Below are 13,187 nucleotides of genomic sequence, written 5' to 3' on the forward strand. Positions count from 1 at the left end.
CTTTGGGCGGGGGGCTGGACTTAATGATCTTCTGAGGTCTCTTCCAGCTCTAATGTCTGTGAAAAAAAAAATTGCCTACCCCTGCTATAGCAGCACCAAGTTGTAGTTCAACTGATAATTTTTTTATTGATGGTCATTGGGGAAGAGGGAGTACACTTTTTATTGTATAAAAAACCACATGTACACACACGCATACACTCCTCTCTTGAATAGAGATAATAAAAAAACACTTTATTGCACCCATTTCCGCATCAGAATTAGGTAGTAGATCTGTGTGTAGTGACTAGAAAGAAATATAAGGGTATTGCTCAGGCATACAGGGATGAAGTTAGGGAGGCCAAAGCATAATTGGGGTTGCGGCTAGCAAGGGAGATGAAGGGTAACAAGAAGAGTTTCTACAAGTATGTCAGCAGCAAGAGGAAGGTCAGGTAAAGTGTGAGTCCCTTACTGAATAGGGGAGGCAACCTAGTGATGGATGATGCGGAAGAGGCTGAAGTGCTCAATGCCTTTTTCACCTCAGTCTTCACAGGCAGGTTCAGCTCCCAGACTACTGCACCATGTAGCATAGTTTAGGGAGGAGGTGAGCAGCCAACAGTGACAAAAGAACAGGCTAGGGACTGTTTAGAGAAGTTGGATATGTACAAGTCCATGGGGCCAGATGCGATGCACATGAGGGTGCTGAGGGACTTGGCTGATGTGGTTTGCAGAGCCTCTGGCCCTCATTTTTGAAAACTCGTGGTGGTCAGGAGAGGTCCCGGATGATTGGAAAAGGGCAAACATTGTGCAAATCTTTAAGAAAGGGAAGATGGAGGATCCAGGGAACTATGAGCTTGTCAGCTTCACTTCTGCCCCTGGAAAAATAAGGGAGCAGGTTCTTAAGGAATCCGTTTCCAAGCACTTGGAGGAGAAGGTGATTAGGAAGAGTCAGCTGGAGGGTACGGCTAAGATTCACATACACCTAGTCAAATTGGAGGATTGGACCAAAAGAAATCTCATGAGGTTCGATAAAGAGAAGTTCCAAGTCCTGCACTTAGGATGGAATGGGCTGGGCAATCCCCACAATCCCATGCAAAAGTACAGGCTGGGGACCAACCAGCTAAGTTCCAGTTCTGCAGAAAAGGACCTGGGGGTTACGTTATGCAGTAAGCTAAATATAAGCCAACAGTGTGCCCTTGTTGCAAAGAAGGCTAGTGGCATACTGGGCTGCATTAGTAAAAGCGCTGCCAGCAGACTGAGGAAAGTGATTCTTCTCCTCTATTTGGCACTATTGAGGCCATATCTAGAGCACTGTCCAGTTTTGGAGCTAGACTGTTGTCAGTGGTGGTAGATAACAGAACAAGGAGCAGTGGTCTCAAGTTGCAGCAAGGGGAGTTTAGGTTAGATATTAGAAACAGCTTTCTCTGTAGGAGGGTAATAAAACACTGGAACAGGTTACTCAGAGAGATTGTGGGGTCTTCATCCTTGGAGGTTTTTAAGACCTGGCTAGACAAAATCTTACTTGGGATGATAAAGTTAGGGATGGTCTGACTTTGAGCAGGAGGTTGGACTAGATGGCTTCCTGGGTCCCTTCCACCCTAATTTTCTATGATTGTATGTAGTAGTAAATAATGAATTGACAAATGCTGTTATCAAGGAGTGTATGTAGCGAATCTCCTTCCTCTAAAGTCTTTTCATTTCCTGAAAACTGTAGGTGACATGTTTTTGACCTCTGAGCTAGGAAGAAATGTCGAAAGGTAAGTATTTTATGGAAAATGAGTGGAAGAGAAAATCTAACTGCACTCAGACCTTGCATCCTGGTTGAGACTTCTCATTAGGGTGGTGTTCCTGTGTTGCTGAACATTTGTTTCATGTGCTCCAATACTGTTACCCCGTACTGTCACAAGGTCATGTAGGTGCCTTGTGCCTAGAAAAGGGTTAAGAACAGCTGCTGGTTGCTGGGGCAACCATGTGGGTCAGGTGACCAGAAGGGGGCAGGGCTGGACCCTTATAAACAGCCCAGGCCGGAGCCTGGCTGGCAGTTCCCTTCTGGCAGCCGGAGGAGCAAGAGCTCTGCAGTGGAGCTGAGCAGAGGTGAGCAGACTGATAGAACGAGTAGCTGCACCATGGCGCAGGTGGAAAGAACCCTGACTAGGAGGTTTTACTGGAAAGCCAGGTGGGGCCTGGACTTTATGGTATAGCCAGAAGGCTTATTGTTGTGTCGTAGCTGGTTGGCTCATGGTTTTGTGTTCCTTGTTTGATATTGTTAAACCGGAGGACTGGGTGAGGCTGTCGGGGCTTGAGGAGGCCTCACGGGAGCTCCCCAGTTGCTTGGGGGTTCCCGGTGCCCTGTGTGGGCAAACGAGTTGTGCCAGGGACGGCACGGTTGTCTGGTGCCGGGTGGCGCAGAGTCTGTGATTATAGAGAGACCGGCAGTGGCAGAGAGAAGCCACAAGAGCGGGCATGTACTCGAGAGGAGCCCTGGAGAGGGCATGTTTAGAGAAGTAGCCCCAAGAGGGGGCGCATATTATTGATAGACACCCCAAGAGGGGTGCGGCCTAGAAGGCATGCCGGAGGGGCTCCACGGTAAGGGGCCAGGTAAGGCTCCGGCCGCCTGAGCCTAATTGGATACACATTCTTGGCAGTAACCCAGGAGGGTCAGAGGGGCCAGCTAAGGCTCCGGCCACCTGAGCCTAGTTGGACACACATTTCTGGCAGTAACCCAAAAGGGTCAGAGGGGCCAGGTAAGGCTTAGGCCGCCTGAGCCTAATGGGATACTGATTGTTGACAGAAACCCAGAGGGGCCAGGCAAGGCTTAGGCCGCCGATCCCTGTGGGTATAAAGATCACTAGTAAGCCCGATAGGGATAAGGAGTAGAGGGGCGCCAGTTGCGTGACAAGCCCAGGGGCACCAGGGAAGGAGTGCCGGTTGCGTGACAAGCCCAGGGGCGCTAGGCAAGGCGCAAGTAGGAGTTGGACCTGATAACGTCCGGAAGATCTGCGAGGCTTGGGGCGTGCTAAAGGGGAGGTAGGAGGCACGCGTAGCCCCTAAGGCTGGGGTGTACCTTGTCACTCCAAAAGGAATGGGGAACAGTAAGCATAGTACCGTGTATAAGGGGATTGAAGGTAGCCTCCCATATATCAAACTATATTTCATCAAAGACGTGGCGGGCGAGATAAGAGGGTGCTGGATCGCTTACTTGACACAGTAGGGGGTGCTAGTGGGATTGCAGCTGCTCCTAGGCCCTGCCCCTGACACACCCATAAGGGAGGAAGCTCAGGCTTCTCTTCTGATCTGTCCTTTCCTAGCCCTCACTGGAATGAAGCAGGAGGTATTTAACTGTTGACTGCACAGCTCCCTTTAGCTTCTGGGAATCTGCTGCTAATTTACACCCTCGTTTAATGTAGTGGCTTGTCCTAAGAGAGAGGCCTACTGCAAGAGCATGCTTCTATCCTGGGTTCCCTCTGGCCTGTCAGCAGCTAGGAGGAGCTTCTAAGTAGCTTTTTTGCAAGAAACTATACCTATTCGTAGCATTCTTTGTTCCTGTTGTGCCCGCAGTTGGAGGGTCTCCCCAGGTGACCTGTGTCATTATTAGTTGTGGGCAGAATCCACTCCTTGTGTGTCTGAATTGTCCCATGCCCTTCTGCTTCTCTGACTGCAGTTGCTTTGTGTGATGCAGGTGTCTTGGAATCCTTGTGTCTTGAAATTTTCCCTATTGTAGCTTGAAGCCATTGCTCCTAGTCCTGTCCCTTGTGGCCAGAGAGAAAAGTCCGTACCCTTCCTCTCTCTAATTTCTATAAGGCATTAAATACTTCAAGCTTCTCTGTGTCTTCCATAAGTAGGTTGCCTTTTGCATTGTAAGTGACCTTTGATTTCTTTGGTATTCGTCTTTCCGTTGACATACTTGTAGAATCCCTTCTTTGGTAGTTACATCTCTAATTCATGCCTGGATCTTCCTAATTTTCTCCCTTCATGTCCATGCAGTATTATTCTGACCTTCTCTAGGATTATTACCAAGTTTCCACTTTTTGTAGGATTTCTTTTTTGAGTTTCAGCTCGCTGAAGAGAGTGTAATCTAGCCAGGCTGGTCTCCTGGTGCGACAGAAGAATGGGAAGTGCATTGGGGTAGCTTACTGGTCTGACTTCAGTGAAAATTCTATCCTGATCCCAAATTTTCCTCTTCACTTGAAGTCAGGCATCAGTTGAGTAATGTAAGTCAGCTACCTTGTTGACATATTTTGCTTCCCACAGTGAAAGGGAATTATTTTCAGCATTTGGGCAGTTCTGTAGGAAGAAATCTAAGATGTATCTCTGTCTCTCTCTCTTTCATATGCTCTGCCATATCCACATGATTTTTTTTTATTGACGGGGAAGAGAAGAGTGGAAAAGAAAACTACTTACCAGTAATTACCTTTATTATAGTCCCTTTTTTCACTTTTCTTTTCTCCAGCCTGTTTTTATTGATTGATTGATTTGCTTGGATGATTTGACTGGAAAGGCAGGAGCCTGTGTAGGCCTTCATGATTCAAAGCCTTTTTTGCCCCTAGAATTTTTGATAGACATAATACAACCAGTTCCAAAAGGAAAGGAGCTGATCTGCAATCCTTACTAGTAGGTTGGTTTCATTTGCACCTGAATAAATTGCGGGATTAGGTCCCCCCCCCCGAAAAATAAATCAATGGTTCAGTACACAAATTTAACTTTATTTTTATACTTCATGTCTTTCAACTGTTTATAGTGCAGTGTTTTCCAAGCTCTTTTACACTCTTTGCTTGTGTACTGTTTCTTTGCTTACTCTTTACAGAGACTGTCTACTTCTCTGGAAGCAATGTATGGTGAAGCTAGTGAAGCAGATGACTCCAAGGAGGTATTTCAGCAATTCTTTGAGTGGAAGCATTTTAAACTGGAGGAATTCAGTCGTGTCAGAAGCAGTACAGATGCTTCATTGCAAATTCTTGCAGGATGGTTCAGTGGCATCAAAAAGGTAGAATAGACATTTTAACTATTGTCACATACTTTGAAAAGACAAAAAATTCTGTATCTGTACTGTAACTTGGTATTGGTGCCTGATAAATTGGTGTTTTGAGTGGGCTCTATGTAACTTTCTGCAGTTGTATTTTTTAAGAGTGCAACTAGGTGGCAGTGCTTCAATGGAAAGAGGAGTGTTCTCTGTGAAGAATAAAGATCTCCCTCTTATGCCCATACTTAATACAGCCAGTTGGCACAAATTCTGAATGTGTGCAATCAGGTGAGAGGACATATTTTGTGCTACAGTTAATTTTTCTCCTCATATAATTTAATGTGAGCAAATTATAGGGAAAATAATTTTCTAATGTATCAAATATAGTCTGTGTTCATACATTTCCAGTGTTTCAAATGGAATTATGTCTTTCAGACCTGTCAGGTTGTTGGTGATTAGGGTTGGTGCTGGTGGCTTTGATTATCTGTGGGATCCCACAAACTTGTTTTAGCCATTCTTGATTCTACTAGTCTGTGTAAAACTCATTGTGACTCCAAATCTGATGAAACATTAATTTGCTGGAATCTCAGCTACTTCACAGCTAGTTGGTTTCTAATTAGGCAAGCTTCCATTCATTTTATGAAATTAGATTTTTCTCTTAGCTATGGACTGATCACCAGCTTCTGTCTTGAGTAAGCATTTGGAACATGGGTGTGAGAAGACAAACAGTCGCACACATAACATGTTTTTTTCCACCCCCAACTCTGAAAACGATAAATCAGACTTTGACCACTGAAATGGTTGTGAAAGAGGGACAGCCAGAGACTGTATTGGAAGACACAAAAGATGCAAATATACTGGAAGGTGGAACCTGAAAGCTTGTTATCTCTGGCAAAAGACAGCACTCCTCAGAACATGTGGATGTTCAGCTGGAGAAGTTTTTGAAGCCCTGACACTGTAGGAGCCCACTCCAGTGGTAGGAGAGTCCAAACCATGCTTCTCTAGCAGTTGTGGGGAGGATCGACACCATTGCTACCAAAAGGAAGTGATGTGTGATGGTGGTTAACAGCTTCCTCCTGTGCGGCACAGAGGCATTCATCTGCTGGCCTGATCTGTTGACTCGGAAAGTCTGTTGCCTGCCAGAAGCCTGCAGCAGAGGTGTCACAGAAAGGTTTCTGAGACCCATCTGGCTCTCTGGCTGCTATTCCATGCTGCTCATCCATGTGGGTACTAGTGATACTGCCCAGAGTGACTAAGTAGATCAGAAGTGACTACATGGATCTAGGTGCAAAGGTTAACGGGATGGGGCCCAAGTAGTATACCCATCACTCTTTCCAGTGAAGGGTAAAGGTCTGGCCAGGAGCAGACACTTTAAAGCGTGACTACATAGTTGATGTAACCTGTGGGATACAGGAAGAAGGGGGACCTGCCTGATGCCACTGTCCCCGGATGACCTGGATGTGGAGGAAGTCCCTGGGCCACACCTGTCATGTTCTGGCTAGGGGTTGTGGGACAGACATGCAGGGTGCCAGGCTTGGCTGAGGTGGTGGTGGGCAGTCCTTTCTCCTTGCTTGACCCTCCCTTCCCCCATCCATCTCCTGAGTTTCTCCTGCCAGCCCAGGGACTCCCAAGTGCTGAGCTTGACCAGGAATGGCAGCGGTATGCAGAGCCCTGCTTTTTGTCAGCCTTCTGGTTCTGGGGCTCCAGCTGCAGGAAGTGGCTGTGTGGAGTGCTGGGCTCAGTTGGGGACTGGCTGTGGTGGGTGGTTCCCTGCTCCTCCTCCTCCCACCATATCTCCCACTGGCTCTGGGTCTCCAACTGCAGGGAGCAGCTGTGTGGGGAACTGGGGTTGGCGGTGGTAACAGCAGACAGGTCCCTGTTCCATGTCTAGCTCTCCTGGTTTCTCCTGCTTGCCCAAGGACTTCAGCTTCAGAAAGTAATACCTTGAGTGTACCTTGATTTTAGCAAGACCTTTGATATGGTCTCTGAGACATTTTCGCAGGCAAGCTAAGGAAGTATGGACTGGATGAATGGACTGTAAGGTGGATAGAAAACTGGATAGAGTGTTGGGCTCAGAGAGTAGTAATCAGTGGCTAAATGTCAAGTTGGCAGCCAGTATCAAGTGGAGTGCCCCAGGGGTCGGTCTTGGGGCCAGTTTTGTTCAACGTCTTCATCAACAACTTGCAAGATGGAAAAGTGTGCACCCTCCGCAAGTTTGCAGATGACACCAAGCTGGGGGAAGGGTAGGGCTAGGATTCAGAGTGACCTAAACAAATTGGAGGATTGGGCCAAAAAGAATCTCATAAGGTTCAACAAAGACAAGTGCCAAGTCCTGGACTTAGGACGAACAATCCTATGCACTGGTGCTGGCTGGCTGGCTGGGCAGGAGCCCTGCAGAAAAGGACCTGGGAATTAGAGTGGACAATACGCTGAATACGAACCAGCAGTGTGCCCTAGTTGCCAAGAAGGCTAACAGCATACTGGGTTGCATTGATAGGTGTGTTGCCAGCAGGTCAAGAGAAGTGAGTATTCCCCTCTATTCAATACTGGTGAGGCCACATGTGGAGTATTGTGGTCGCCCCACTACAGAAAGGATGTGGACAAATTGGAGGGAGTTCAGTAGAGGGCAACAAAAATGATGAGGGGGCTGTGGGACATGACTTCTGAGGGAACTGTGCTTATTTAGTCTGGAGAAGAGGAGACTGAGAGGGGACTTAATAGCAACCTTCAGCTACCTGAAGCAGGGTTTGAAAGAGGATGGAGCTAGACTGTTCTCAGTGGTGGCAGGTGACAGAACATGGAGTAATGGTCTCAAGTTGCAGGAAGGGAAGTTTAGGTCAGATTTTAGGAAGAGTTTTTTTCATAGATTCATAGGGCTGGAAGGGACCTTGAAGATGATCAAGTCTAGCCCCCTGCCCCAGGGGCAGGAAGTCAGCTAGGATCAAAGGATCCCAGCAAGATAAACATCCAAACGTTTCTTGAAAGAGTCCAGAGTAGGTGTCTGCACCACTTCTGGAGGGAGTCTGTTCCAGGCTTTGGGGGCTCAGACAGTAAAGAAGTTTTTCCTTATGTCTGGCCTAAAACATTCACGGAGGAGTTTATGACCATTGATCCTTGCTATCCCTTGGACCACTCTGGTGGACAGATGTTCCCCCAGATCCTGATGTACACCTCTTACATGCTTACAGGCAGCCACCAGGTTCCCCCTGAGCCTGCGTTTTTCGAAGCTGAAGAGTGCCATGGCTCTCAGCCTCATCATAAGACCTATTCTCTTGCCCTCTGATCATGTGCGTGGCTCTCTTTTGGACTCTCCCAAGCTTCTCGACAACCTTCTTGAATTATGGAACCCAGAATTGGATGCAGTACTCCAGCTGCGGCCTTACCAAGGCCGAGTATAGCGGGAGGATGATATCCTGGGATTTACTTGAGAAGCATCTATGGATGCAAGCCAGAGTTTTGTTTGCTTTACCAGCTGTGACATCACATTGGTGGCTCATGTTCATCTTGTGGTCAGTCATGACCCCCAAGTCTCTTTCAGCAGTGGTGCCGGCAAACGTAGCACTGCCAAGGCTCTAAGTATGCTGCAGGCTTCTTTCCCCAAGGTGGAGTACCTTACATTTATCGGTATTGAACGTCATCAGGTTTGTATCCGCCCACTTACTAAGCTCATCCAAGTCAGCCTGGATCACTAGCCTGTCCTCAGGTGTGGACGCTATGCCCCAAAGCGTAGTGTCATTGGCGAACTTGGCCAGTGCATTTCTGACACCAATGTCCACATTGTTGATAAATATCTTGAAGACAACCGGTACAAGGACAGCCTTGGGGGACACCACTGGTCACAGAGCGCCATGATTTTCTCACTGGGAGGGTAGTAAAACACTGGAATGGGCTACCTGGAGAGGTGGTGGAAGCTCCATCCTTGGAGGTTTTCAGAACCTGGGTAGACATCGTTGGCTGGGATGATGTAGTCAGTGATGGTCCTATTTTGAGCAGGGGGTGGACTAAATGACCTCCTGAGGTCCCTTCCAAACTTAACTTTCTATGATTCTATAACTTGGGGAGTTGAGTTCAGCTGAGGTTATTGGTGCTGGTTGCTGGTTGTTCCCCACTTCATGTGCCTATCTGCCTGGCCCTTTTCATCCCTCCTGTCCTGGTGTCCCTGGTTAGACTGTTCCTTATTTTGGGAGAAGTCTGTACTGCTTATTGAGTACTTCCTGCTCACAGTGAACAGAACAACTAGTTACCAACTCCTTTTCTGTGAACTTAAATGTCAGGAAGTACAGTTCGGAGTACATGTGTATACCTTCAGAGTTGCATTTGGAACGCTCTCCAAAGAGGAATGTTTCACAACAGAAGCTGTTATATTTATTTTAGGTGTGGACGAGCTGGGAATGATGCAAGAGTAGCAAAATGGTTCTAATTTTTAACCCTGGATAAAAACAGTTGAAGGTGGAATGGTTATATTACGCTTCCAGTGTTTGCATCTCACCTGCAACTAAAAATTAAGCTGTAAAAGCTGCTGCCTGTTTAAAAGGGTTCTAAATGTGAGTGTGTGTGTCCATACTCTGAGTAGTCCTTTATAACGTTGCTGTCTAGCACAATGGTTCTCATCTTTCTTGGACTCAAGGCATCTCCACAACTTTTCAAAGTTTAGTGGCACCCTATTAAAAAACAAAGCCAAAAAATCTAATATAAATATATTACAAATATCATAACATGGACTTGAGCATTATATTGTTTATTAATATTTTGTTAATTGATTAGATCAGGAGGGTCAGACTTTCCTCCTGCCCTAGGCCAGATCCAAAATGCAGGGCTCGTACGGTGGATCCAGCCCTTGGCATGGAGTGGTTTCACAGATAGCGACCTTTTCCTTTAAACAAACCTTCACGTATGGTTCTGTTGGCGGTGGCAGCATCAGCTCCTGTTTGGTGCATGAGGTGGCTCCAGCTTCCTCCCAGTGGTAGTTGGTAGTTGGCACATGTGGTGGCAGCTCCAGTACCTGCCACATTCCCGGCCTAGAGCTGGACCCACTGCTGCTGACATGCTTTGGCCAGCATGAGGTGGCAGTGAAGCTGGGGGCCACAGAGCTGGGAGCATAACGGTGGTGATGGGCCTAGTAGCTGGAGGGCTTTTAGGGCTATGCCAGCCCTTGCTTGGCCTTTTGCCATGGATTGTCATGTCCATTGGGACTCAAAGCCTGCAGCAGGTCACTCTCCCTAAGCCATGCTCTCCAATTTCCTGTTGCCTGTCAGTAGCTTGGTGGGCCAGATACAATGGCTCTGCAGGTTGGCTGTGGTCCATGGGCCCTATATATGACACCCCTGTATTAGATCATTGTAATTACATTATATTCATTCCACAGCCAGGTGGAACTGTGCTGTACACCTCCTACAGAACCACATCAGGAAGTGGCTGTGACAGGAGCATGTTTTTTCATCACAGCCCTTCCCAGTCTGATCCTGCATAGCATCTCCTGGAAACAGATCCATGTAGGCCAAGTGGGACTGTCCCATGTGCCCTTATACAGGCAGATGTTTCAGCTCCAGCTCTTCTCTGTTTAGCTTTAATGTGCTTCCTGGTAACAGAGGCACACGGGGTTGTTCCACCTTACAGCAGTGGCAGTCTGGAGATAAATTGCCTGCTGCTACCAGGTAGAACTGCCCGATGTGCCCCATGTGCCTCCCTTGTTTTCTGGAGGCATGTCGGAGCTGTACTAGGAAGCTGCAGCAGAAAGGCATTCCTGCCTGCATTACATTTCTGCAGGCAGGTGCACTGTTTCTGCTGCTGCTCCTCTTCTTTTTTTCAGGACGTATATTGGAGCCAAACCAGGAAGAGCTTCAGTAGAACTAAAATGCCTGCTTACATAATGCAGGAAGATGCACCTTTCTGCTGCAGCTGTTTCTCAGTTCGACTTTGTGCCTCCTGAAAAGAGGCATGTGGCACAATTTCATCATGCAGTGGCATCGTGACGTCTGTGGCAGGTTCTGACAGCACCCTGGTTAAGAACCACCGTGCTAGAAACCTGGAGCTTGGAAGTCTCCAGCTCTTGTATACAAGTTTAGTTTCTTTCCACCAGTTATTATAAAACCTGGATTCCAAAATATATTTGTGCAAAACCTATTATTTATTTTCATGAAAATACTCTCCGCTTTGTTCAGCTAAGCAGCAAGATTAACGATGGATTAAAGGACGTTGATAAATGCTTCTGGATTTTACTTAAAATATTTTGCATAAATGGATATGGTTTGAGCATTTCAGAAACAGAGCCTTAAATCACTTCCCCAAATTGTTTGCTTGAGGTTTAATCATAGAGCAAATTTAGAAAGTTTCCTAGAAATCTAGCAAACTAATATGCTGGAGAAGACGTTACATTCCCATAATGACAGTATGTGAGAACAGCTGAGCTAAACAGTTTCATCATGCTGTACTCTGTAACTGAACAGGCTCTGATTACTGTCTCTGTTTCTAGAATGAATGGTGTCAGTAATAAAATATACCAGCTACCCATGTGGCCATTTCACTTAGGCAGTAAATAGCAACAGGGAATGCTTTCCTGGGGTATTGGCACCAATACTCTTGTTGATACTCAACTGAGGAGTGAGTGTTTGCAGTTGGCATATTTTTACACATATTACAACAATTAGAATATATAACAGCCTTAAAAATAATTTCTGCATTGCTGTGCTATGCAAAATAAGTCTCTAGATCCCATTTGTATATGTGAGGATATTGTTGCTTAATTTAATTTTATTGTTGCTTTATCATCTTTTTGGTGTTTTTTTTGTAGGGTGAGAAGCAAGCACGCAGTTGTTAAAGCATACTTAAATGTTTTCAGCAGATTCCTCAGTAATGAAACCTTTTAAGGTGTTTGTAGAGAGAGAGATGGGGAGGGAAGACATGGGTTTGCCAAAGGCAACCCTTTAATTATTTTTAGAAAGCTTAAAAAAAAACAACAACAACCAACCAAAAAACCTCCTGAAAACCAAAATGGAAGTTACTGTTGCATCAAAAACTGGAGGGTTTTTGCCTTCCCAAAGTTTTGGTGTGGATACTTTCTATTGTGTTGTATGGCCAGAGGAACAGTAAATCCTTTAGGCATCAGGCTCAACAAGAGATGGATTTTGATTTTTGGGGAAAAAAAGATGAAGGCAAAATTCAGTTGCATTTTTTTTCCTAATGCTGAATCACAGTCTTATGTTCTCTTGGAATTGTTTTTGACTGGTTTGAAACTTTTAATTGATACAAATGTTGCATTTGACTCTAATGGCTTGATTTAGAGAGATGCTTAGTTTCTGCCAAAACCACGCTTTAATAGGAATTAGGGCCACGCAAAGCTTTGGTTGCTGATTTTGATTTGGTGGAGATTCAGCCCGATTCGGTGGCTGAATCTCTGAATCCAAATTGAATCAGGAGACCCTTTAATCTCTCTGAATTGAATTGGAACCCTCCGAATCTATTTGGAGAAATTCGATGATTCGGACATAGACACAGCTTTAAATGTTTTTTTTTCCTACATAGCTCAAGGTACCAGGGGGCTCGTGAACGCTGATATGTTGGGGTGGATGGAGCATCCCATGGAAGGGCTGCGGGGGGCTCCTCCTCCCCCTCTGCTGCGCTTGATGACTGGTGCCTCCTGGGTCTGGAGGGTCACCTGGGGTCCCCCTGCGGCCAATCGCCAAGCTGGGGGGGGGGGGGGAGGGTCCCCCGCACACTCGGTGGCAGACCCAGGCGTACTTCCTTTCCACTTCTGGGTCCACTGCCAAGCATACAGGCCCCAGTGCTCCTATGGGATGCTTCATCTGCCCCACCATCGCAGCTGTCACCTGGTACCTCGAGGTGTGTAGAAAAAACATTTAAAGCGGTGTGTATGGCCAAATTGCTGTTTCTCTGAATCAGCATCGAATTTGCAGATTCGGTCGAATCAAATTGGGACAGTGATCCGAATCAACAAATCACATCACTGTCCCCAATTCGAGCCGAATCCGAATTTGAATCAAATGCAGCCAGTTTCACACACTCCTAATAGAAATTACTTACCTGTTTGCATAAAAAATTAACTTTTAATTATAACATTCAGTTCTTTTTTTTTTTCCTTCTTTCTAGTTTTTTGACTTGACATCAGAAGTAACTTTGAATTCAGAAGAAGTGGTTGGTAACGTGGATGAAGTTCTTGAAAATGTTGAGTCAAATATTTGCAAAGAGCTGGAGATTTCTTTAGTTGTAAGTTCCTGACATTCCTAACTTGTTT

General features: G+C 46.2%; 1 protein-coding gene across 5 annotated transcripts in view; it reads left to right on the forward strand.

Moving 5' to 3' along the window:
- The window catches only part of STK31 (serine/threonine kinase 31), a 119,439-nt gene that overhangs the window by 63,887 nt on the left and 42,365 nt on the right, over window positions 1-13,187 (forward strand). For 4 of the 5 annotated variants that reach the window (XM_019508586.1, XM_019508588.1, XM_019508587.1 and 1 more), the window contains exons 12-13: window positions 4,781-4,960; window positions 13,043-13,159. In XM_019508586.1, the coding sequence (XP_019364131.1) occupies window positions 4,781-4,960; window positions 13,043-13,159 (297 nt within the window). The remainder of the gene's footprint in view (window positions 1-4,780; window positions 4,961-13,042; window positions 13,160-13,187) is intronic. The other variant, XM_019508589.1, reaches the window with a different exon arrangement.

The sequence above is a fragment of the Gavialis gangeticus genome, unplaced genomic scaffold (assembly GCF_001723915.1).
Source record: "Gavialis gangeticus isolate Ggan-Ray unplaced genomic scaffold, GavGan_comp1, whole genome shotgun sequence".
NCBI lineage: Eukaryota > Metazoa > Chordata > Crocodylia > Gavialidae > Gavialis > Gavialis gangeticus.